Source organism: Hyperoodon ampullatus, assembly GCF_949752795.1.
Source record: "Hyperoodon ampullatus genome assembly, chromosome: 12".
Taxonomy (NCBI): domain Eukaryota; kingdom Metazoa; phylum Chordata; class Mammalia; order Artiodactyla; family Ziphiidae; genus Hyperoodon; species Hyperoodon ampullatus.
Genome location: NC_136925.1, coordinates 63282601 through 63309270, shown reverse-complemented (window position 1 = coordinate 63309270; position 26670 = coordinate 63282601). Strand labels below are relative to the sequence as shown.

Below are 26670 nucleotides of genomic sequence, written 5' to 3'. Positions count from 1 at the left end.
TTACATTCTAGAAGGGGGAGAAAAATAAAATCAATATGCATATCATAGAGTGTGAGGGAAGGTAAGTGCCACGAAATAAACAGTAGGGCAGTGTAAAGAGGACGGGAAGATGGGCTGCAATTTCAAACTTTTGCAGAAGGCCATGATAAGCAGAGACTTGAAGCAGGTGTGGTAGTTAGCCATGTGCACACCTGAGCACAAGCCTGGAGTGTTCTAGTAAGGGCAGAGGCCAATGCGCCTCGAGTAGAATAGGTGAGGTGATGCAGAGTAATAGGAGATGTGGTCAGAGAGGAAAGATCTCATGATGAGAGGCTGCTTAATAAATCGCTCTTTGATATTTAATTGCTGAAAAGGTAATGCAAGCTATTTTTCCTCCAAGAATAAAGTAGTTCATGGCCGAGCCAATTCTATTTGGGCTATGCAAGTTTGCACAAACCACTTCACCCGCGAAGCTTCGGATTCCTCAGCTACAAATGCAGGGATTAGAGAAGGCATGTAAGGGCTCTTTCTGCCCTAAAATCTAAGTTCCCAGACGCATTGATGCCGAAGTCTTATATAAGATAAAGTAAGCATTGTGGCTGGGTTGTGGCCTAGGGCAAAGTTTTGCAAGTCCATAACACTGCAAAAAGAGGAAGATGCATCACGGAAGGTCGTGCAAACCTGAAAGAACATGACCTTTGGACCCAAGTTACTCACAAACCTGCGAGCCAAGGTCGCGACCACAGACTGTTGTGCCCCTAACGCCGAGCTTCCACAGGGGCGGCCTTCCCATTGTAGTCCTCCTCCCCTCCCAGGCCCCGCTCCCCCGGGCACCTCCGCCACCCCGCGCACCTCAGCCACCCCGCGCGTCTCAGCCACCCCGCGCGTCCTAACTACCACGCGCAGACCTGCCTCCGCGCCCCGGCCCCGCCTCCGCGCCCCGGCCCCGCCTCCGCGCCCCGGCCCCGCCTCTCTCACTCTGGCCCCGCCTCCCGTCCAGGCTGGCGTCCCAGTCCTGGTCGCGGCTTTGCTGTCCGCGCCCCACTTTCCCGTCCACGCTCCGCCTCCCGCTGGCGGGATGGCCTGCGGTGGAGGAAATGACGCCAGGCTTAGACCCGACGGCCGCGCCGGGGGCCTCCCGCAGTTCTGGGCAGCACCCCAGTCGGTCCGGAGCAGCATGGCTCTCTTCCTTTTCCTCGTCCTTATCGTGCAGGCCGGAAGCTGGGCTGAGATGGGCGCCGCGGATCAGAAGCTGTCCTCGGGTATTGTCGCTCGCGGCAGCGCCGCGACCGGGTGGGGACGGGAGGGGAGGGAGGGAACCCCACCGGCCAGGAACCCTCCCCCCCTCTGAGGAGCCGTGTCTGCATTTGTCCTCAACGCCCGGTGGCTTCGGGTCCTAAGGGGGCGGCCGCCGGGAAGGCGACGCAGGGTTTCCGCGGTTTGCAGCCTTCCCTTCCCTTTCTCTGGCCCCTTCCGTGGTTACCAAAACAACAAAACACGTTCTCTTAATTAATTTTTAAATAAGTGAGTTCCCTGGTCAGCAGTTGTACACTATGGCCACAGCTCATGACTTAAATATTCGTAAGTAGGCCCCGAATCCTTAGAAGTTCTTTCGCCAGCTGAGAATTATGAAAAGGCAGTAACTGTCTCGTGTAAGTCTGGAAGTGGTCCAGTGCGGGCGCTCACGAGCCCATTTGTCAGACAGTAGGTCTCTTCGCATAGCCTAGTTCCTCGTTTATCTCCGCCTGCTTTTTGATGTTTCCCAGGAAACATGATGAGAACATGTTTTTTCTAAAGCTAGGTATAATGATAATTAAGAGATCCAGTGAAATCAGTAGTTTTTCTGCAAAAGGGATAAACGTAGATTTTCAGAAAATCGGACAGTCTTGAGTGTCTCCTCTGTGCAGGCAGTTAGCAGCTGTCTGGAAGGGGTCAGGGAGACCCAGCCTCCTTTACCCTTGGCAAACTCTGGGTCTGCACCTCTGTTACGACTTCCTCAGTGACACTTGTTAGATGTGCTCCATTCATATCCAGCTCTCCTTTGGCTTGCCGTTTAGAACTAAAGCAAACAAATAAGTCATTCCTTGGAAAAGAAATTGTGCCAGGTGTTGGGAATACAAAAATGGGAGTTATTTAGTTTCTGCCTTCAAGGATCGTGATTTTATAGCTAACAGTTATCAGGCGCTGTTTTAAGTTCTTAGCACACAATTTCCCAGAAGTCCTATAAAGTAGGTGCTGTTTTATCTCCAAATATGGATGAGAAACTGAGGCACAGAGAGGTCTAACCAAGTTGCTGCTATTCACTGGGGAGCTTGGCAGTTGGGTTCCAGAGTCCAAGTTCTTAACTCTGCACTCTGCCATTACCTAGGGCGTTAGTCATCCACAAGGGCAGTTGCAGTCCTTTGTGATAAGAGCTTGAACTTACACGTAGGTTATGGGAAAGCAAGATATGGGCATCTGCCTCTGAGCAGGGGAATCAGGAAAGACTTCACAAAGAAGATGACCCCAAAGTTGGAACTGGAGGTGCAGAGAGACTTGTGTGTGCAGAGGAAGGGCTGTGAAACAGCAGGTTGAACTAGTGGAATAATTTATGTATTTTATTGTACAGTACGTGTGTGAGGATATAAGGGGAGAAAGGATATGTGGAGAGGTCGGAACCAATTAATGAAGTGCCTTGTCATGTGTAACAGCAAAGGACAGAAACACAGCTTTTGCTCACATAGACAAAAAGAGGAATTTATTGGCTCAGAGAATCCAAGTGAGAGTTAAACAGAAAGGTACAGATGCCAGCTGGGCCTCAGGAAGTTGAACCTGGAACTCAAAAGCGCCCAGACCCTCCATTTCTTACTACTGACTCAGTGTTGGCAGTCTTCTCGACTTGGCAGGAATCATGGATGTTGACAGCTTTTGGGTTTTGACATCTTGCAGCTTCCTCCACCATAACCAAATCCTGGAAGAAGGCTCTGATTTGCCTATCTTGGATCAGACGCCAGCGAGGATGGGAAGGATATTGTTACAGGTGGTGGCAGTAGGAGACTTCCCAGAGCAAGAGCAATAATGTTCCTGAAAGAAGTACAGGTGCTGAGCCAGCAAAATAATAGCTCACTCTCCCTTGCTCAAGTCAGTGGGCAGCCATGGGGTTATTTTAAGGAGATAAATGATTTCATGCAGGATCAGATAGGCCATTTAGAAAGACCATTCATCTTACAAAATAGTTTGGGGGTAGACTCAAAGGAGGGAGGTCACTTAGGAGACTGCTGCTTAAGTCTGGGAGGAGACCATGGGAAGAGGCAGTTTAAATGGAGAAGAAGAAATTAGAAGACAGACTCAGCATAACTTGGTGATTCACTGGATGTGGGAAGAGAGGAAGAGGGTGACTGAAGTTCCTGGCTAGGGCAGAGCATTAAACCAAGTGCATGGCCCTTCCTTCTGAGTACAGAGCCCTCCTGAGCATGGGGCCTGTAGTGACTACACAATTCATATGTCCTTGAAGCCGGCCCTGGGAGTAGGATTGCCTGCCTTCCCCCCACAGGAAGATCTTCTGTGGCTTCTGTACTCCAGCATTTTATAAACACAGGTGTCAGCTACCTTCTGCCAGTTTGTTCTTCCACTCTGGGTACTATCTGAAGAGCATACTGCTTTAGCACAGTGGTGGGGCTCTTAACTTGCCTTCTCCACTTGCTTATCAACTCTTCATTCTCTAACTTTAGGTAATGCTCTGGGTGTGTTGAAATTTTTCATTATTTTCTTTGGAATCTGTATGTTTTTCAGAGATTCAGAATTCTTAAATCAGTGCATTTCTTTTTTTTTTTTTTTTTTCTTTTTTTCTTTTTTTTTTTTATTGTGCTTTGCTTTATTGCACTTCAAAGATACTGCATTTTTTCACAAACGGAAGGTTTGTGGCAACCCTGAATCAAGCAGGCTATCGGCACCATTTAGTGCATTTCAATTATATTTATTGAAGAAGGTATTAATAATAGTTTTTTCATTTTATTCTGATTCATGATTTGTATGGATTTTTGAAAGATCCACCTTTTGCTTCTATATAAAAGAAACCCTAAAGAATTGAAGAGAAAAATAACCCCTTTAAAGAGCTGTCTTATACAATTTGGCAGCATAAGCTAAATGGATAATTTGTGGTTCCATTTTAATTGGACAAAGAATCAGAATGAAAGATGAACCAGAATTAAATGAGTTCCTGACAAGAAGGAATGAGTTTACTTGTAATTTTCTTATTAAGGGAGTGTATTTTAGATTATCCCAATACTATTCAGTAGATATCCATTTCAGTCATGTCCATTCTAAATAAATGATTTAATACATTGTTCAGATTTTGCAGTGCCATCATGTGATTGTGATGGTGTGAGAAATCAGGCAAAATTACTTGAAGCAAATGCTTGTGATGTCATCAGAAAACAATTATCTCCAGTTCCTATTTATATATGGAGCTTATTTTCCCCATCTTTTATTAAACTATCATAGAAATGATGCTTAAGCAGCTTTTGTTAATTAAAACCAACAAAACTTTACACATTGTCAAGTCTTTAAGTAGCTTCTCTAAGCCTTTTTTCTCTTTTTGGTAAATATTACCTCCCTCCTAGGATGGTTTTGGTGCTTAACTGAGATAATGCGTAACAAAGTTGAGCTCGTAGCTTGTCATGTAGTAAATGTTTAATATATGTTGGTGACTATCATTCAATTATGTGCATCATTATTTTCACAAATATATTTTTAAATATTAAATTGTTTTAGTTATGAATGAGAAATTGTGTCAGCTTTTAAAAAAACAAACTCATCCAGATCAATATGAGAAATTTAAAGTAAGCTCAGCAGCTGACTCCTTCCACCTATTTCCTGTTCTTCAAAGACTGAAAAGTCCTCTTTAGTTTTTTGAGTTCCTAAACTATTTCTCAACTTAGAATGAATTAGTCCAAAAGGGAATTAGTCTTGAGAAATGACTTCTCTCAGGGACTAGGTGGATCTGGTTCAATTAGAATTTATTGGCATGCCAAGCAACCCAACTAGATGAAATTGAATAAACAGGAACAATAATAGAACCCTGCATTTCAGATCAGAAAAGTGGCTGGGGAGAAGTTTTTTGGATAAGCCCTAACTTGGTGATTTGAGTGAAAGATCTGGGGGGATTTTAGTTAATTACGGGTTCAGTGTAAGCCACTCTTTGATATGCCCATCTCTTTAAAAAAAAAAAAGGAGGAAAAGTATTTCATTCACATCAGGTACATTACTTCTGGGCCCACATTTTAAGAAAGAGAGAGTGAGTGTTTACCAGACAGACAGGAGGAAGAGAAGACTGCAGGGGGTCTTGACCCGGCTAAGGAGCTATCATATGGAAGGTGAAATAGTCCTGAAATATTTTAGATGTCCTCACTTGAACCCTTAGTTCTGGTACTCTTTTTCTGAAGGTACAAGGAAATAACAGAAGGAAGTAGGAAAAGGACCGTTTTTCCATTAGTTTCACAAAGTGATAGATATGATTCATTTCAAAGCCCCAAAATACTGATCTGTTTCAGTTTTAAAACTTTTATGAATACTTGAAACACCGTGTGCAAGAATTCTTAAATGTCTTTATTCATCTTAAATCTAGAGGACGCTGCTACTTGCTAAGAGAAAAAGTTGGAAAGCATTAAGAAAAAGTTATTTTATCAGCACTATAAAACCATTCAGTAGATAGATCATAATCATAAATATATCTGAAAAAGATGCCAAAGTCCGGATTTGAAGTTTTTCACTTTTTCTGCCTGGATTTCTCATGCCATTTCTCATTTTGCAGTGTAAGAAGAGACCTTTGTGAAACACTCCATGGCCCCTCATCTTTTTTTTTTTTTTTTTTGCGGTACGCGGGCCTCTCACTGTTGTGGCCTCTCACTGTTGTGGCCTCTCCTGTTGCGGAGCACAGGCTCCGGACGCGCAGGCTCAGCGGCCATGGCTCACGGGCCCAGCCGCTCCGCGGCATGTGGGATCCTCCCAGACCGGGGCACGAGCCCGTGTCCCCTGCATCGGCAGGCGGACTCTCAACCACTTGCGCCACCAGGGAAGCCCGGCCCCTCATCTTTAACACGAGGAAGTTGTTAGCTCTTTTCTCTGAGAGTTGTTCATTCAGTAAGGGGTCTGGATGCTTTAATTTGGAGCGTTTGTTTTTGAGTTGTAGTGTCAGATGACCTAGAATCCTCCAAAACGATTTAATTACTGGCCCGTGTATCCTTACGTCTTTATGCTTCTCAGTTTGTCCTTCCCATAGAGAGGTTGGTGAGCAGATAGTCACATGGTGTCTACAGAGTACAGAGCTCTGTTTGTCCTTAGATGTATGCATCTTTTATTTAGTCTTCGAAGGCTATTATGTAAAAATCGGTGAACTACTGAGGCTGTGCCTCTTCCAGTAGAGGCACAGATGCTTTTGGTGGTTGTGGGATGGAGCACAGGAGGCAGCCCATGCTGTCACTGTTCATGCAGAGGAAACCTGGAGATGTCTGTAGCTGTTTGCTTCCCCTTCTGCTGCCTTCCCCAGTAATTATTACAGAGCTGTTCTGGCTGCTGGTGTGGGGGCTTCCGTGACATCTCCATTGCCGCATCTAGCGGCACTGCTTCACCACTTGCTGATCTTCATACGTCTTTTCTGTTCTCTGCCTTGGTCTTTTTTCATATTTATCACCAGGAAACAGTTAGTTGTAACCAGAACTCTCCTTTTTGTCTGCATTGTACTTAGAATGTTATGAAAAGTGATTCTTCTCTCCTTTGTTTGGTTTTGTTTAATCCTCAGCTGCTAGTTCCTAGAGGAGTTCTGGGAAGCAGATCTTAAAAGAGCTAAAGTTTACTCTGAGTAGGATGCAGATATAATGCTCCAAATAACTCTGAACCCATTTCCAAAAACAACACGTGTTACAGAAAACTGTCAGCATTTTTAAGAGATAGGGTAATCTGCAAGATTATTCTACTTCATGAAATACTCTAGTAGGATCTTTCCTTTAACTCCACACTCTCTTGCTATTTCTACATATATTTTTATTGACATAGGGTAAATTTTTTATGAATAGAAGTTTGCTGTAAGCCTCAGTTATTTATCTGAATATGTAGCCATGTAAACTTTAGGTTATAAAATTCTGAAACTTAAGAAAACGAGTTACTCATGTCAATTTATGATGAGATTTTAGCAAAGATGACAAAGGTAGATGTCTAATAACCGCATGGTTTCTCTTCTGGTAGCGTTAAAACCACAGGTTACATCCTTTGGTGTCAATATTCAAAAGTTTCTCCTATAATCTAGTAGTAATTTCTGTTTGCTGGTTCCACTGAAACCTCCTCTCCTACCACCTGTCTTGATTGCTTTGGAAGCTATGGTTTAAGTCCTTATCCTAGTCTAACCATGTCAAGCTTTTTCTTAAATTATGGGAAATATTACCTGACTCACACGAAAAACTAATCTAATGTAGCACAAGTCTATTGCTGTTTGTATTTTATAATGTATGATTCAGTAACCTCTTAAATTTAAATGCACTTTATTTGATATTCTAGAATACAGATTGATTTCTATATGCCTTTTCCTCAAATGCAGAAATTAATCTCAGATTGAGTACATACAGTTAAAATGTCATTCCTATTGGGAATAATTTTTTTAAAGGGGGCTTAAAAGGAAGTGAAGAACTTCACTGGAAATGAGAAGGAGGATCCTTGTTACACAGTGGCAGGAAGCTTAGCAACACCATCACCTTCAGTAGCACGGAAAGTAGGAAATGTGCCTGGTGAGCCCAGTGGCCAAGTGAAGGAGGTTTCCAAGCAGATTGAAGGTGCCATGTGGTTTCTTCTTGTTTCTTTTAAAATATAAGATTAGAGAGAATAATCAAGGGAAGGACTGTTAAACAAAAAGAAACCAGGACCTGATGGTTTGTAAATTCTCAGCCATGAGAGAAGCAAAAGATGCTAAAATTAAGAAATGGCTTCTGAGGGAAGTTCTGATTCATTATGAGTTTGCTTAACATCAGGTACCTCTCTTTCTTATCTAGTTACAAAATTATATTTGTATGTGTGATTATTATTGGATATCAATGTTGAATTGAACCTGGAGGGGGGTGCCTTAATTTCCTCCTCAACCATAGAATGTAAGCTGTTTGAGATGGTTGTTTCTGAAGTTGAGGTGCGAACACACCATAGAAAAAGGAACCCTGTTAAGGAGGGCTTAGTCTACCCTGCTGTGTATGGCCATGGGAACTCCACCAAAACCAGGGCTAAATCTGGCAAGACCAGTGCTTCCTGACTCACCTGCAAGGAAATTGCTTAGAGAACCAAAGATGATAAGTACCAGCAGCCATCAGCAGTATTCCAGAAAGAAAGAGTAAGTAGAAAAATGGTAGATATCTGACCACTGGCTGCAGATCAAAGGGCATGTTGTACTTACTGAGTACTTGAATCTGAGACATCCTTCCAACTTCATAATCTCAACCTTTAGGCACAAATTGTTTTGCTGCTTTGGTGAGTCATATGGAAGTTAGGCATTTCAACAGTAACCAAAGCTATTTGCTGAGCAGGAAACATAAAATGTACTGGTTTATCAAAAAAAATCTGTTTCATTTAATTTATTTTTTTATTGAAATATAATTTACAATATTATATTAGCTTCGAGTGTATAACATAGTGATGCAGTATTTTTTAAATAAATTTATTTTATTTATTTATTTTTGGCTGCGTTGGGTCTTCATTGTTGTGCGTGGGCTTTCTCTAGTTGAGGCGAGCAGGGGCCACTCTCCGTTGTGGTACGTGGGCCTCTCATTGCTGTGGCTTCTCTTGTTGGGGATCACGGGCTCTAGGCACGCGGGCTTCAGCAGCCGCGGCTCATGGGCTCCAGAGCGCAGGCTCAGCAGCTGTGGTGCATGGGCCCAGTTGCTCCATGGCATATGGGATCTTCCCGGACCAGGGCTCAAACCCATGTCCCCTGCATTGCCAGGTGGACTCCCAACCACTGTGCCACCAGGAAGCCCGATTCAGTATTTTTATAGATTATACTCCATTTAAAGTTATTATAGAATATTGGCTATATTCCTTGTGTTGTACAGTATATTCTTGTAGCTTATTTATTTTAGACATAGTTTATGCCCCTTAATTCACTACTCCTATCTTGCCCCTCCCCCCCCACTGGTAATCACTGGTTTGTTCTCTATATCTATGAGCCTGTTTCTGTTTTGTTATAGTCTGCCATTTGTTTTTAGATTGCACATATAAGTGATAACATACAGTATTTGTCTTTCTCTGACTCATTTCACTAAGTATAATACCATCTAGGTCCATCCATGTTGTTGCAAATGGCAAAATTTCATTCGTTCTTTTTATGACTGAGTAGTATTCCATTGTGTATATATACACCATATCTTCTTTATCCATTTATCCACTGATGGGCACATGAGTTACTTCCATATCTTGGCTATTGTAAATAATGATGCTATGAGCATTGGGGTGCATGCATCTTTTCAAGTTAGTGTTTTCGTTTTCTTCAGATATATACCGAGGAGTGGAATTGTTGGGTCATATGGTAGCTCTATTTTTAGTTTTTTGAGGAATCTTCTTACTGTTCTCCACAGTGGCTGCACCCATTTACATTCCCACCAACAGTGCAAGAGGCTTCCCTTTTCTCCACACCCTCTCCAGCATTTATTGTTTGTAGATTTTTTGATGATGGCCATTCTGACTGGTGTGAGATGATTTCTTATTGCATTCTGTTTTTAAATTAGTTTTTCCTCCTAAATAAAAAAGTTTCCTAAAATTGTAATAAAGCAGGGTTTCTCAGTGTTTGGCACTGATGGCATTTTGGACTGCCAAAATGTGGAAAGCTATCCTGTGCATTATCAGATATCAGCAGCATCCCTAGTCTCTATCCTTTAGATGCCAGTAGCACCCCACCACTAACACCCAGTTAGAAGAATCAAAAATGTCTCCAACAGTGCCAGATGTCCATGGGGGACAAAATCACCCCTTGTGGAAAACCACTGATATAAAGGAAAAAATAATCAGAAAAAAGGGAAAAAATGGCAGTAGAATCTAATTGTCCTTTAGTCCATATAACTCTTGATCCATGTTCTGCTTTGAAACGATAATACAGGTGCTAAATCGTTGTAAATTAAGACAATGTACCAGTTCGGGTTCAAATATTGGAATTTTTATTTTGGGAAAATATATAGTAGGTGTTTTCTTCAACAGTAAGCAAATATCCTATGTGTGTGAAATTAACACCTCACTTGACAGGTGAGGAATTCTGAAGTAACTCTTTAGTAGTATAGCAAGGAAAGAACCCAGATTTCTTAATAACCAACCCAGGGAATATTTTTCTTATTAGAGCAGTCTACTAGGTGTAAACATAAGTGATCATCATTATCATCTGGGATACTTTAAAAAAGTATAAACTTTTGGCTCTCTTTGAATTTTTTAGGATGATAAGTTATGTTTGGAAGCCACTGCACCTGACCACATTGCTATTCATTTATTTATTTTAGTTGTATAAGCACATCATGTTCAGTGGAGTTTTCCAGATAGATAGGATTGAATAAGCTTAAATTTCGGGTCATATTGCTAACTCTGTCTGTACCTTCATGTTCATTCACGAAGAAGGGAAGGAAAGGGGGAAAGAAAGGGAGAGGAAGGGAGGAGAGGTGTGTGTGTTCAGTTTTTTAAGGGGTGGTGGACAATAACCTTTTACACTGAGCAGGGGAAAAAATAGCTGCTTTTAGTAACTAGATTATGGTCATGGTAGTGTTTGATTATAAGGTGTTAAAATGACTTCTGCCTATTCTCTTGTGTGACACTTTCATGTCTTATCAACAAACATTTTCTAAATCGGTTTAAAAGAGCAAAAGCAGGAAGAAATATAGGGTATGTTTTGATAAAAGCCCTGCACACCTCAGAGAGCAAAATGTTGATGAAACTGGAATGCTTGATGGCTCCATCAGGCAATTGTTAGGCATCTATTCCTGTGCTAGAGAAAAGGTAGTAAAAGTGTGTAATAGTACTGGGTGGAGGGTTGAGAGCCCAGGTAGTATTTTAGAGTGAAATTGACCATCCCTCTTGTAGCCAGTTCTTCTCTAGACATTGAATACAGTCTGTGGTATCAAATATAGAAAATTCTAGTGATTAAATGAATTGAGGATTATTATTGCACCAGACAGTGCAGTTATTTATAAAAACTCCTCAAGCATTCTAGGAATTTATTGCTCATACTATATTTGTGTTCCCCTTGCATTACAATGTTGTTTCAGTGATTTAAAATGAATTCAAACACTTCTATACATTTTTTAATAAAATTAATTTTTAGAAATACCTTAATTTAAATAAATTTATTATCTATTCTGGTGAATTCTTCAAGTACATATTTGGCTAATTTGGCTTCTTATATTGAGGTTTTCTAATGTTAATGTTAGTTTCTTACATCCATCCATCTTACAGTGCCCACACCAACCAATCTTACAATTGAGGCCTATAACTTGAATACTGTTCTATTTTGGGATTACCCAATTATGCCACGGAGCCCTGTGTTTACCGTACAGGTGATGACCTATAGGTGAGTGTCACTCTTTTATCTTTTTCATTCTGTTTTTGCCTAGGTCCTTGCACGTTTCATGACTGTTTCCTTCCATCATTGTTCCTTCCCATGTGACCAAACTTCCTGAACTGCTTATAGACTTCCAGAAGTAATAAGGATGCGAATTAGTTCTTTTCAGAATTCCTGCCATTTAGTTCTTCCTGTCAGAATTGAGGTAGAGGAGTATCACTAACTTCTGACACTTTAAGGCATGACAAATAGAGGCTACAGTTCGTATTAAAAACAGTGATGTCGGGGCTTCCCTGGTGGCGCAGTGGTTGAGAGTCCGCCTGCCAATGCAGGGGACACGGGTTCGTGCCCCGGTCCGGGAAGATCCCACATGCCGCGGAGCGGCTGGGCCCGTGAGCCATGGCCGCTGAGCCTGCGTGTCCGGAGCCTGTGCTCCGCAACGGGAGAGGCCACAACGGTGAGAGGCCCGCGTACCACAAAAACAAAAAAACAAACAAACAAAAAACAGTGAAGTCCTCTTACTTCCTATAGTGTATGTACTGTTGAATAGAAAGAAAAATCTCCAAAAGGTTTTTGACAAGTGTTAGGAGTGATTGTAATATGTTGGATTCTGTAATTAAGTAATGACTCAATGAAATCGATTTGTTTAAAGAACAGATTTTTAAAAATTACATGTGGAATGTGGTTTGTACAGGTCTTATTTTGACTTGAGCCTCTTTATTGTAAATGAATTTACTGTAGACCTTCTAACCAAAGGTTTCCTACTTTGTCTAGCTTCTCCATCCTATTCTTATTAAACTCTTACTACCAGCTCCATGCTATGAATGAAAAGCAAAGCACAGACAGAGATGGTTCAAGTTTATGTATTAACAATAAAAATTACCTTTGTGTTTCTTTGTTCTTCTTCATTTTAGGGACGGGCAATGGACTGATGCCTGCAATACCTCCCATCATTCTTGTAATATCTTTTCCATAATTGATGATCCATCAAGTCCTCTCTGGGCTAGAGTTAAAGCTAGGCTTGGACAAGAGGAATCAGTCTATGCACAGTCAAGAGAATTTATCTTATGCAAAGAAGGTGAGTGGAATGTAGACGTGTCTAAATTTTAACCTTATGCATGTCTTCTGTATAGATTTGCTTTTATAAGCAGTTGCTAAAAATTATCAGAATGCCCCAGAAACATTTGGAGGAATTTAGGGAGTTCCTGTCTTCTCTCCTCCCAAGCCCCACAAAATAGGGCTAAGAGGCTCCCCTCACTTCGCGCCTTCTAAGCTGTGACGCTTCCACGCCATGCAAGTGTGGGTCTGGACTCTGCACCCCTTCCTCTCTCTGTCCTCTGTCACTGCTCCCTTAGTCACATTCACTGAGGACTGTGAGAGCTGCTCTCCGTCTTCCCCTCTACCTTAACTCCTCAAGGCCTTTGGGAATTTTAATACCAATGTAATACATTAAAAAGTTTAGAGTTCCATAATCGCCTTCATCCTAGTTCAGCTTCAGCCCCCACCTTGGTTCTGCTTCTTTTTGGATCGTGCCTACTTTTTCTCTTCTACAGGCCCCTCCTCTACTTGCCCTTGAAGTAGTTTTGTTCCCCAGAGTCCATGCTTTTGTCACCTGACAATTATACCATCTATGTCAGATTTTTCCCACACAGATTTATCAAGGGCATACTATGTGCCAGAAAGTATGCTAGTTCCTGAGGATACATTGGTGAGTAAAAACAGACCTGCCTGGTGCTCAGTAGGTGTGCAATAAATACGTGAAAAATAGATAAATGGTTCACCTACAAGGTTCCAGACATCAAAGACATATAATGAATATTTGTGAAATCAGTGAATATCTAGTTCTGATTTTCATAATAAAAATTCAATGTATTTAGCAAACTTTTATAGGGCCTTCATTCCAGATATCCATGGGCATTGGAAATACAAAGAGTTTCAGTGAGGATTCAAAGATAACTAAAATGCCTTTTCTGAAACGATTTTTGGAGAACATTTTCTGTTTTCTGTTTAATGTTTTTTAACCCACAGAAGCAAGATAAAGGAAAAATAACTTCATAGAGCTTCTATTATGTCAAGGCTTTTTACCAAGATTCACTAAGCACAGTTAAAGTATCTTCTAGATATCTGTGGAATGATTTAAATGTGGTCTTGCTTTAGAACAGCAAGAACAAAAAGTGTAGGCTGATCGAGTTTTGGTAGTGATACGTAATACACTGTGAAGTTCCAAGGCTGGTACACATTCTACTTCTTTTTTTGTCCCCTCAGGGAAAATTGGACCACCTAAACTGGATATCACAAAGAAGGAAGACCAAATCATTGTTGATATATTTCACCCTTTAATTACTGTAAATGGAAACGAACCAGAAGCCATATATGATGATGAAAATACTTGTTATACATTCACGTACAATGTGTTTGTGAGAATAAATGGAAGTGAGGTATGTTTCTATTTCATCTTTCTCAAAATGGAAATTTTTCTGTTTCTAGCATAAGTTGTTTCTATATGTGGTGTAATGAAAGTGGAATGTTCATGAATATTCAGGCAAGACTCATGGATCATAAGTTTTACTAAGAAAAAAGAAATGTATGAATGCTGCTGAAGGGAATCAGTACTGGCGTTAATCTTTAACACTGGCCATGTGGAAACATTTTAAGTTTTTCTTTGCCTCTTTTAACAGCATGGTCCTAATCTAGGATATTAACCTGTGTTTTTCCATTTCTCCACTGGTAAGATGAGGATAATTTTAATCTTTTCTTCCTCATTGGTAGTTATGTAGTGATGTGAAATAATATGAAGCTCTAATTGGAATGTTTGTTTTTGAAAGAAAACACCAACAGTACTACTGTGTGATATGATTACATTCTAGCACTGGTGTGCAGACCACACTTTGACTAGACTTTTTCTGTTCCATCCATTCTCCACAGCACTGCCATTCCTTTATTTAACAATATTTGTTAAGCACATGCCCGGTGCCTTCTAGGCACCAGGAGATAGCAGTGAACAGTACAGACAAAAAAACTCCAGTGATAAGTACTGTGGAGAACAACAAAGCAGAGAAGAGGGCTGGGCAGTAGTGATTTTCAGCAGGGTGGCCAGGCCTCACTGGGAAGTGTTAACCGGAGCCAGGGCTGGAGGAGGTTAGGAGGTGAACTCTGTGGATGTATGTGGGAAGAGTGTATCAGGCAGAGCCTGGCAATAGCACCCAGGCATGTGAAGGGAGCAGCGAGGCTGGCTAGAGCGTGGGGGCAGATGAGGTCAGAGAGTTTGCTGGGGGCCACTTCTCTAAGGGCTTCGGAGGGATTTGACTCTTATTCTCAGTGAGACATTGTGCCTCTGGCAAGATTTAAGCAGAAAAATGACATCTGATTTAGGTTTTAAAACATCACTTTGGTTGCTAGCTGAGTCATCTTTCTAAAGTGCAGATCTGACCATATTACTTCACTGCTTAAAACTCTTTAACAAATCTCCATCAGCTACAAAATAATTTCTAAATCATCTTCCATGGCATGGCCTGCAAGGCCTTCATGATTTGGCCTCTTGCATCATTTCCAGCTACCTGCCTCCCCAATCCTTCCAACTTCATTTTCATTTGTGCTTTGGTGAACTGCTTACTGTTCTTAGTTGCCTGCAGGCACACTGCTCTTTCACAGAATGCCCTCCGCCACCTTTTCTACTTTGGAAAATTTCTACTCATTCTTCAGTATTCAGCTGGCATATCATCTCTCCTTCGAAATCTTTTCTGACAAGGTGGACTGTTTCCTCTTCCATGGTGGTTATTCCTTGTTCCATAGAGTGGTCCTCTTGGAGTACTTGTTACTCTCTTACATTTCTTTCTTATCTCTCTTCCACACTCTATCGTAAGTTATTTGAGGTCAGGCACCACTGCCCTACCTTTGTGTTCTCAGGCCCTAGCACAGTGATCCGTGCACTGTGGCTGCTTGAATGAATGATCAACTCCCAGAGATTGCTTCAATCCCTTCTGTGTATCACTGCCAAGAGATCCTACAGCCTTTGCATCGTGCCTGTGTTATTCTCACCATGAGATGCTTTTCTCTCTCACCAGCTACGTTTCTAGCACTAGAGGAATAGGACTAATGAACATTTGTTGGTTTGACAACTAAGAGTGAACACTACTGCTATTTGAGTTTTAAATTCATAATCTCTATTTTAATTTTTAAATGTATTATCTCTATAAAGAACATTTTAATGGATATAGAGCACCATGCCATGTTGAAGTAACAAACTGACTTATTGTTTGATATCAACACTATTTTCAGACATGCTCCCAACATTCATCATATTGAATGATTTTTGCTTTCCAAATTAAAAGGAGTCATGCGTTTTCATTGTTTTTTTTTCCTCTTTCCAGACCACAAATAAAATGTACATAAAGAAAGAAGATGATTGTAATGAGACTCAGTGCGTCTTAAGTATTCCTGTGTCCTCGCTGAATTCTGAGTACTGCGTTTCAGCAGAAGGAGTCTCAGAAATGTGGGCTGTTACAACTGAGAAGTCGGAAGAACTCTGTATTACCGTTTTTGATAATAACAGCACAGAAGGTAAGTTGTTGCCATTTTCCCCTAAATGTAGGGAGTGATCACTAAAAGAGGGTAATGTAAAAAGAGGCAATTTGTAATTTCAATAAATCCCTGCTCTTTTAAAAAAAACTCAGTAGTTCCATTCTTCAGAGAAGTTCAAAATTAAAAGTAAGGCCATTTTTCAGGCATTAAGAGATACAAAGCAACCAATTTAGAAAGCCATGTGATGACCTTTTGGCCCAGGAAAGAAAAAATATAACAAAAACATAAAACCATGTGCATAAATGTCTTCATTGCAGGATCATGCATAATGACATAAGTTAGTTTATTACGCCAATATAACAAGATGTTATATATCCTTTAAAATGTTCTTTATGGGGACAGTAAGTTTAAAAACTAAAAGCCGCAATGTTCATTGACTAAAACTGTGTGATATGTGAACTGGACAAGCACTGGAAATTAACATCCAAAAATAAATATAGATTGGTTTAAATGCTGGATTGTAGGTCAATTTTATAACACATTTTAAAATCATTATTTTTATTTTATTATTTCTTGTGTGTGTGAGGGGGATACATATGATAGAACTTCAGAACTGGCATTCTCATTTGGCAGGTACCTAACAAAAATTTAGACTCTTTTTCATGGTATGAAATTTAAATGTTCATTATAGATAATTTATAAAATATAAAAAGCCAGAAGGAAACAAAATTATCTGTAGTTCTAAATTACAAACACTCAGTTGCTCACAGTTTGGTGGTTTTTTTCCATCCTGTTTTTTCTTCTGCTATGTAGCCTTGATCATATTATGTAGTATATGTAACTTTGTATACTGCTCTAAGCATATGCTATAAATATTTTTCTATGTTATTTTACATACTTTATTAATATTATTTTTAATATCTCTAGAACATTTTATTATGAAGATCATATTTATTTAATGTTCCTCAATTTTGGGACTTTTGATTACTTGTAGATTTTTCTCTATGATAAATCATGCTTTGGTGATTGTCTTTGGGTGTATATATAATTTTTTTGATTGTTCAGATGTTTTTAGAACATATTTTCTAGGTTAAAAAAGTGTACAAAAAATAACACAGTACAAATTTCTTTTTGAAGAATGGAAATCTAGGCTGAAGAATCAGACCAAACACCTAAAATTAATACTAAAAACTTTTAGGCCATTATATGAGGGTTTCAAATAGGTGACTTAAAATAACGCAGTGCATTTAATATCAGTTTGTGTTATACTATTTGGAGTAAGAAAATCCTAATTAATGCATAAATTTGAAATAATGCAAATGCCCTAGATTTATTTTTTAAAAAAAATCCTGAGTTACAAACTGGGCTTTTATTGTGTCCACATGATGGCACCATCGTGGCTCATAAGCAGCATTCCCTACCTGCCTGCTCAGTGCTTCTAAGCAACATGCCAGTGTTTCTTATGGGGTTATTTTATCTTTTCCTATTGTAATAATTTTTTTCACCTCCTGTAACAGGTGTGATAGAGGCATTTATTTGAGTAACTTCCAGAGTCATTATTAGAATAGAAATTAAAGCTAATAAAATGCTATGAAGGAAGGCAAACACCACCACAATATGTAGAGTACTGTTAATTTGTTTGTTTTATTTGTTTGTTTGTTTGTTTTTGGATTTGTTTGGTTGTTGTTTTTTTTTGGCCGTACCACACGGCATATGGGATCTTAGTTCCCCGACCAGGGATCGAACCCACGCCTCACCCCTCTGCAGTGGAAGTGCGGAGTCGTAACCACTGGACCGCCAGGGAAGTCCCGAGTACTGTTAATTTGGAAGAGAGGACTATGGAAAAAAAAATATTGAAGATTGTGCTGTGAAAATAAAAAGCAGCATTAGAGAAAAATATACAACCGTGATTATAGATGTTTGTGCTCTGAAACAGATATTCCCAATTTTATATTATTCGTTGTATCTAGTTTTCATTCAGGGGAACTTTATTCCTGTTCAACTTTCCTGTGTGTGTACACATATGTGTATTTTTATAAGTTTTTGTAATGTTTAAATAAATAACAATTTAAGAATTCAGAAGGGTGGGACTAAATTATTTTAAGAGTTAGAGACATTGCCAGAATTTATTTCTAAAGAGATATATTTAAAATTTTTTTCTTTTGCCTCTTCAACTGAGAGAAAAGTGTAACTCTAGAAACACTCTGTATTTGAGGCTGTACGGAAATTGTTATGAAAACGTTATTTTAGCCACATCATGTCATGACAGTGTAGTCACAGAAAGTTTAGAATCTCAAAGCTGGGAAGAATCATGTTGATATCTAGGACAGGTACATAATTTTTTACTCATTTCTCCTGACTTCTGTGTCAGTGTTCTTTAAAACTCTGACCATACTAATTACCTGATATGTAAATCTGTTAAAGAATAGCACTAAGACTTTATAACTATTTGTTGGATATAGCAGTGTTCCATTGTAATTCTAATTTGTGATTTTTCCCTTTTCTTAGATCCTGTTTGGATTCCAATTGTTGCTGCTTTACTACTCTTTCTAGTACTTACCCTGGTAGTTGTATGTTGTTTCGTTAAGAAGATGAATCCATTTAAGAGAGAAAACATCATGTTACCCAAATCCTTGGTAATATATTTAAATGTTTTTTCTTTAATTATATACAGTTGGCCCTTGAACAACACAGATTTGAACTGTGTGGGTCCACTTACACTTGAATTTTTTTCAATGAATATGCTGGAAATTTTTTCTGAGATTTGTGAGAATTTGAAAAAACTCTCAGACAAACCACATAGTCGAGAAATACTGAAAAAATTAAGAAAAAGTTAGGTATGTTATGAATGTATAAAATAGATGTAAATATAAATATAATATGCAGAATATCTGTGAATTGACCATTTATGTTATCAGTAAGGCTTCTGGCCAACAGCAGGCTATTAGTAGTTAAGTTTTTGGAGAGTCAAAAGTCATATGGGGATTTTTTGACTCCAGAGGCGCTCAGTGCCCTTAACCCTTGTACTGCTCAAGGGTCAAATGTACACTAAAATGTTAATTTGAAATTTTCGATAATTCTTAAAATTTGTTTTTTAAAGTAGAATGATGTTCGGCAGCATGTCACCTATCATAAATAACTCAGTCTTCCACGCATCCGAAGCCACGTATTTTTTACTATGCACTATGCTTTTTTATGCATGGGGCAAAGGCACAGTGAGACGGTGCTAAGGAGCTTAAAGTCTAGTGGGAAAAACATAAGTATTCAGTGGTTGTCCAGTGTGATAGGTTCAAAGATAGACGTTTATATACATGCCAGTGAGGACTTCTTTTCTTCTACTTTTGCAGGGTAGGTTTAGTCATGGCTTTTCCAGAGGCAGTGATGCCTGAACAGTCTTAAGGGACAGATAGCAGTTTACCCAGGTACTAAGGGACAGTGTGTGCTAAGGCCCCGTGTCAGGAAAGCGTGGCTTTTGAAAATCTGCAAATACAGAAACTCTTCATGGTGGTTAGAGGGTAGAAGGAAAGATGACCCAACAGTGAGTCTAAAGGAGAAGTGTGACATTTTAATGCCTAACATTTAAAAGTCTTTGTCTGATGAAAAGAACATTTAAAAGTATCAGAATGATAACTATTTAAATCAAATACGACAGGCAAAATATCTGTGATATGCAAAGAGCATATTTAAATTTGTTATGGAAACATTATCTTTAAGTAGAAGGGTTAAGAACTGTCAACAGTTAGTAGACAATTCACCTGTGAATTATAATACTCTTACTACTAGTAGTTAAGCACAAACCAACCTTGCAGTATGCTATTTTACACCCACTAGAGAAGGAAAAATAAACCTGAATATCCATTAGTACCTTGTAATAAAACTGGTATATGCTGGCAAAAAGTAATTATAGCCCTGAGGGGAAGGTAAGCATACAGTGGGTGTACAGAGTAGTAGCATCCTAAACATGCCACACTCTTAGATTTAGTAATTCCTCTCTTAAGAATTAATTCTTAATTTCATAAATAAAAAGATGTATAGAAATATTCACTTCAGCATGTTCTATAAATGGTGAAAATTGGAACACCTTAATACTTAGTATTAGAGAAATTATTTAACCATCAGTGTAAAATTACTGAGCCCATGAAGATTAGAATTATGAAGACAAAGGATGAAATACTACGTAAAATAAGTAGCTGTACTCCCATTACAAATGTAACATGCATACATGTCGAAGGTAGTACACAAAAAGCAACATAGGTTGGTGAGATAGTGACTTTCTAAAAATTCTAAAATATTGTTTTTAATCTTAATATATTTCCATTAAAAAGAAAGAAAAGGCAACTATCAGATTCTATTACACTGTTATCCTAAATATGCCATTCAGTTGTATATTTAGTTAACCATTACCATTAGACCATTTTTCTTTTGAGGATGAGCACTTAAGTTTAATAATTTATTATTTTTAATCACTGATTTCTCTTCCCCTAGCTGTCTGTGGTAAAAAGTGCCTCTTCAGAGACAAAATCTGAATCAAAATATATATCGCCCATCACCTACCAACCAATTGCCATAGAAAATGAGCAGCTCTCCCCAGGGACAATTTCAAGTGTGCATACTGAGGACAATCCAGGAAAAGCAGAACATGGAGAAGATATTTCTAGTGAAACAGAAGTGGTGATCACCGAAGAAAATATTTCTGACTTGGCCCCTGGTAGCTCTCTGACCCCAGTAAAGGGAGAAAATTCTATCCATGCAAGCAGTACCCAGTCTGAAACCTGCAGCATCACTTTAAATGTGTATCACTCCAGAAATGGTTCTGATAGTGACCTTGTGGTATCGGACAACTGCTGTGACTCAGAATTTCCCCCAAGTAATAAAACTGAAATAAAGACAGAAGGACAAGAGTCCATAACGCTGAGAAACACTACCACCTCCTTTGGTTATGACAAACCCCATGTGTTAGTCGATCTGCTTGTAGATGAAGGTGGTGAAGAGTCCTTGATTGGTTACAGACCTACAGCAGATTCCAAAGAGTTTTCATAAGATCAACCAAGGTCACCAACTTGGAAGGATCTGCTTTTCCTGAACAGTTTTCCTGCTTTGATTTCATGAAAAGACCATGATTTCAGAAATTGTGTCTTCTTGACATTAATCAAATGGAGTGTCATGGTTTAGATAAAAGTGTAAAGAGCCTGTTTGACACTGTCACTTTTGGTCGGAAAACTGCAGAGTCTTTAAAAAAAAAAAAAGAAAAAAAACCCTGTCACATGTGAACCTTTCCATCTAGATTTGTGAACAGTAGCAGTGAACGGTCTCTAATAACCCTGCTTCCTGTAATGGTAGGTGTTACGCCCAGGGTCCTTTGTAACAACTTCAAGAGATAAAATGGATTTTTTCCTTTGTGTGCCACAGCATGGTATTTGTTTTTGGAAGTTCATGTATATAGTCTTAGATTCTAATACTTTCAGAAAAAACATGAATGCTTTTCAAAATTGTACTTAAAATTGAACTGAAATCAATAGTGTTAATAGAGTGTGTAAATAAAAACATGTATATATTTTTTATGGAACATTGCATTTAAGGATTTTTATAATAAAGTAACTTCAAAGTTCATTTTTGTATTCATTTATTCAGAGTTAACTAGAATTTTTTTAATTCATTTGCTTGTTTCCATCCATTAATGTTATAGAATCATTCTAATTATTCATCTCTAATCTTTAAAATAGTCCTAAAAATAGCCTAGTCTTTAAAAATTGTCCTTTTATATCTGTATCTTAATATTTAGCAATCAGTGTGCAGAACACATAAGCTGTGTGTCCCAAGCTGTTTGGGGGGAAAAGCAGAGATTGAGCTGTAGAGGGTGTGGAGTGGGGAGTCTCTAGCATAAAGATGGTGGTCAAAACCACAGGAGTGGGTGAGCAAGAGCTAAGTAGCATGTGGCGTGAAGAGAGGATCCCCAACCAGAGGCAAACCAGGAGTTTATATACCACAGAAAAGTTCTTGAGAATTACTAAGAGGATAGGAATTTTAAGACTCAAGTGAATTAACTGACTAAAAAAAATGTTAAATACAAATTACATGAGTAAATTAAGCCATGGAAAAAATATTTCTCCTCATTTAAAAGTGCAAATGGAAACGCGTTGCTGGTTTATTAGTGGGGAAAAAGGTACTAGTATACTCATTTGGGGGACAATGTCTTATGAATTGCTTTTTAAACTGATACAGGAGTACACATAACAACCCATAAAAATCCATATCCTTTACAGAATCTAATCTCTATCGTAGGAAAATTATAAAAAGTAAATTTTCAAGGCAAATGAAAAATGTAGACATTAGAATGGGAAAAAGCAAAAATATGAAAATAATGGATATAGCCAAGGATAAGGTGATAGTTACCACTCTTCGTAAGGAAAGTAACAGGTATTACCACCAAATGTAAACAGAGTACCTGTTCTTTTTACCCTAGCTAATTCTGATAACAATCTTTTTCATTGCTGCCAGTCTTTATAGAATAAGTACTTTAACGCCTTCATTTGCATTTCTTTCATAATTAGTAAAGCTGGGCATATTTTATATGTTAGGTGTTTATACTTCTGTGACGAATAAAGTTGTCCTTTGTCCACTTCTTTCTGGGCTGTGTACATCTTTTTTATTGACTGTATCCTTTGTCTGCCATGAGTTACACATTTATTTTATAATTTCTTGCCTTTCACCCAAGTCTTACTACGTAGATGTTTAAAACGTTTATAAAGTTAAATTCATTTTTCCTTTCATTCTTAAGAAAACTCCCTTTCCCAAGAAGATAAAAATTTTCACCCATGTTCTCTTCTACTATTTGGGAGTCATTGTTTGTTTCATTTCTACTTTTAATTCTTTTATCCGTCTAGTTTCTTTTTCTTTCATATAAGACATGACATAGGGATTCAGCTTTATTATCTTGGTTTCTAGGGCTGCCATAATAATTACCACAAACTTGGGTGGCTTAAAACAACAAGTTTATTCCCTCACATTTTGGAGACCAGGCCGAGCTCCCTGGAAAGGTCCTTTCTTGCCTCTTACCAGCTTCTGGGGGTTGCTGGCAACACTTGGCGTTCCTTGACTTGTAGATGCATTATTCTAATTTCTGCCTCTCTTGTCACATTCTTCCCTATGTGTCTCTGTGTCCAAGTCTCTCTTTATAAAAACACTAGCCATTGGATTACGGCCTGCTCTAATCCAGTGAAACCTCATTTTAATTTGATTAGATCTGCAAATAGGTTATTTCCACATAAGATCACAATCATAATTATGAAGGGTTACGACTTAACATATCTTTTTAGGACAAACAATTCAACTCATCATCTATTTTCCCCTTATAAATTACTCAGTTGTCCCAACACTACTTATTAAAACATCCAACTTTTCTGTGCTGATTTCAGATGTCAGGTTTGTCATATGCTGATCCTCAGTATCCCTGGGACTGTTCATTGTTTTGTCTTGTAACCATGCCACACTGTTTTAATTCTTACAGCTTTCTACTGGGGTTGTTTTACCTTGTGAGCCCCTCAGTACTTTCGGTCAGTGTTCACTGCTCATGTTTCTCACAAATGATTGTTCTTTCAGGTGAGTGGTAGAAATTTTTCCCAAGTTTTCCCCAAAATTGGGAGGTCCTTTTGGGATTTTCATTAACCTGCACTGACTTTGTACAATGTTTAGGAATAACTAGCACTTTCCAAATTTGATGTTCTGCAAGAATGGAGTATTGAATATAGTATTTCTTTATTCAAATCTTATATCTCTCATTAGAGTTTTATGCTTCCTACAGGTGTATGGCATTTCTTACATTTCGTCCTTGATATTTTGTCTTGCTGATGGCAATATAATCTTGCATTATGACTTCTAAATGACTGTATGTAAGAAAACTATTGTTACAGATTGTTTTTAATCCAGCCAACATCTAAACTTTTTTTTTAAATGAAGTTTCAGTTGATAGTCTGGTTTTCCCAGTATACAACTGTGTCGTCTATAAATAAGAATCATCTTGCCTTCTTGTTGCCAATAGTGTACTTTGTATTTTATTCCCTTGCCTTCAAACTTTGATAAATTGGAATAGTCTGTTTCTCTAGAGCAACATACCTACTAAATCGGTCAAAAGCTGGTGACTGTGGGTAAATCACTTAGCCTCATGGGAGTTGGATTAAATTCTCTCTACCTTTGGCTCTAAGAATCAGTGTTTCCATTTACATTAACTAATAAGGGGATCCTCTTCCTAACACAGTTCTGATTCTTAAACTAATTTTTCCCCTAAATTATTACTGCTTTCCAAAAACTCGTGCCATTGCATCATCATTTCATGCCAAGTTAAATTGTCTAAGATTACTGCCTGTGTCACCTTTAGGATACTGGATTTTATGCCTAAGAAGAGTATAAATGGATGACTTAGATAATAAATCCCAGCTTCATTTGTTCGGTGACTAGTTAGCTTCATTTACGAGGTGCAGGACTTACTCTACATTTTCCCCTTCTGTGCTTCTACATTCTCCCCTTCTATGCCTCTACATTCTGGAGCTTGGACTCTTTTGGTCACTAGAGCTACCAGCTGGGAATGAATGAACAAACAAAAGCAGATGTATAATTATTGAACTGTTTGCAAAAATACCCACCTCATCTCATCTTTACAACACCCCGTGAGGAGGAATTGCTGTCCGCATTTAAGGTGAGGAATCCATCAGATTAAGAGACTTACCCAGTAAGTGGCGGAATGGGGCTTCTGCTTCCAGTGCTTTCTCCAGCAAATCTCAGCTGCGGGCTGGTGGTTATTCACATGTTTAGTGGTAGAGAGATCTTAGAGTAGAGATGTTACCTGGGATGTTTAACCTGTGTTCAGACACTCTAAAAGTAGAAATATTTTCGAAATAGTTAAAAACTAAAGGGGAGGAATTAAGCAGATAGAGGAAGGTAAATTATCTATGATAAATTTCTAAGTTATCTATGCCAACGGGAGATGGAAAAAGGATTGCTGGCTTGCACTGAGATCCCCATTAAAGATTAATGTTTAGGTTTGAGGGGATACTTTGAGATTCTCTAGAAAGTTCTGTAACCTGGGAGCTGAGGAGTAAACAACTGACATTTATTGAGTCCTGACTATGTGCCAGGCACTACGCTAAGAGCTTCACGTGTGCTACCTCATTGCTAAAATTCCAGAGTACCTATATTTGATAAATGAAGAAACTAAGGCTTGGAGAGGAAGAGTAACTTCCACTTGCCACATAGTGCAAAGCATTTCTTCAAAATGAGGAGAGTGATGAGGGATTGCCAGACTAGCTGCTCCAGGAAGGAGAGGGAATCTAGAGCACCACTGAGTGGAGGATGGACTTGGCCCTTCTCTCCTGCTGGTAGGGGCTCAAGAACAGCCTGTCACACACAAGGGGTAGGGCAAAGCCTGTGGGCCTGAGCAACAGGCGTCACTGATTCTAACCCACCCTAGGTTAGAGATGATGGCTGGAGAAGGGGCGTACTAAATATAAACTCTCAGTGATGGATCAATTTCAAATGATGATGTGGTCTAAGAAATCTCTTCTTTCAGCCGACATTTATTCAGCACCTACTAACAGCCAAGCACACACAGTGCTCCCTAGTCCCGAATATGTGTAGGGTAGTGGTTCATTAAGGGCAGGGGCTCTGAAGTCAGAGCACTTGAGTTAGAACCCCAACTTTGCTTCTCACCAAGTGATTCCTTCTCTTTGTCCCAGTTTACTATGAAGCAGGGGTAATAACAGTACTTAGCACATAGTAAGTATGGTTAGGGGATCATCTCATGAAGCCTTTAGTGCAGAACTTGGCCCATGGCAAGCACTTCCTAAAAATGAGCTACCCTAGGGGTGGGAAGGAATCACCAATTAAATCATCAAATTCTTAGTTAGAAACAAACTGACAGATGTAATGAAGAGGAAGCACAGGGTGCAGCCGGAGCACAACAAGGGGACCAAGTTTTGAGACCGGGGATCGGGTCAGCCTCTTGAGGAGGTGGCATTGAAGCCTCAAAAGGGTGGTGGGTGCAGGGAGAGTGAATTGAGAAGAAACTTCCAAAACTAAGGGACAACACGTGTGGGATCCTGAGCTGCAAACATTATGTTTTTCCTCTTTAAATGTACACATTATTCTTAATTCAGTTCCTTTCTCTCCCATTTCAAACTGTCCTTTTGTTCTTACAGTTCAGCAGTGCTGTCAGGCAGAGTCAAGTGTGGCCACTTACAGGCAAAAGATAAATGGCTTCTGTTGGACACTGATTCAGACGAGGAACAGCCGAAATGTTCCCATCCCAACCGCCTTCATATTGACATTTTATTATTACAGATGTTCTCTGCTCAAAACCTTCCAGTGGCTTCCCCTTCCCTCAGAATGCATCCAAAGACCTTGCCGTGGCGCCCAGGGCCTTTGGCTCAGGCCCCTGCGTGCTCCTGGCCTCACGTCCAGTGCCCTCCCCCAACCAGCCACAGGGCCTCCTGATCTTTCATCTGAGCTTTCTTCTCCCCTCTCTTAGGTTATGCAGGGCTCCCTGCCTCACCCAACTCAGGCCTCTGCTCACGTGTCACCCGCTCAGGGAGGCCTCCCCTCCCCCATCTGCAGCAGCATCTTCCTGGCAT

General features: G+C 39.4%; 1 protein-coding gene across 1 annotated transcript; it reads left to right on the top strand.

Moving 5' to 3' along the window:
• Positions 1-1156: 1156 nt before the first annotated feature.
• Positions 1157-21652, top strand: IFNGR1 (interferon gamma receptor 1; the record flags this gene model as incomplete). The annotated part of the gene is made up of 7 exons (XM_079716870.1): positions 1157-1241; positions 11422-11536; positions 12442-12605; positions 13793-13965; positions 15898-16087; positions 18557-18684; positions 20534-21652. The coding sequence occupies 7 exons, from the start codon at positions 1157-1159 to the stop codon at positions 21086-21088; spliced, it is 1410 nt and encodes a 469-aa protein (XP_079572996.1). The 3' UTR covers positions 21089-21652.
• Between the last annotated feature and the right edge of the window lie 5018 nt (positions 21653-26670).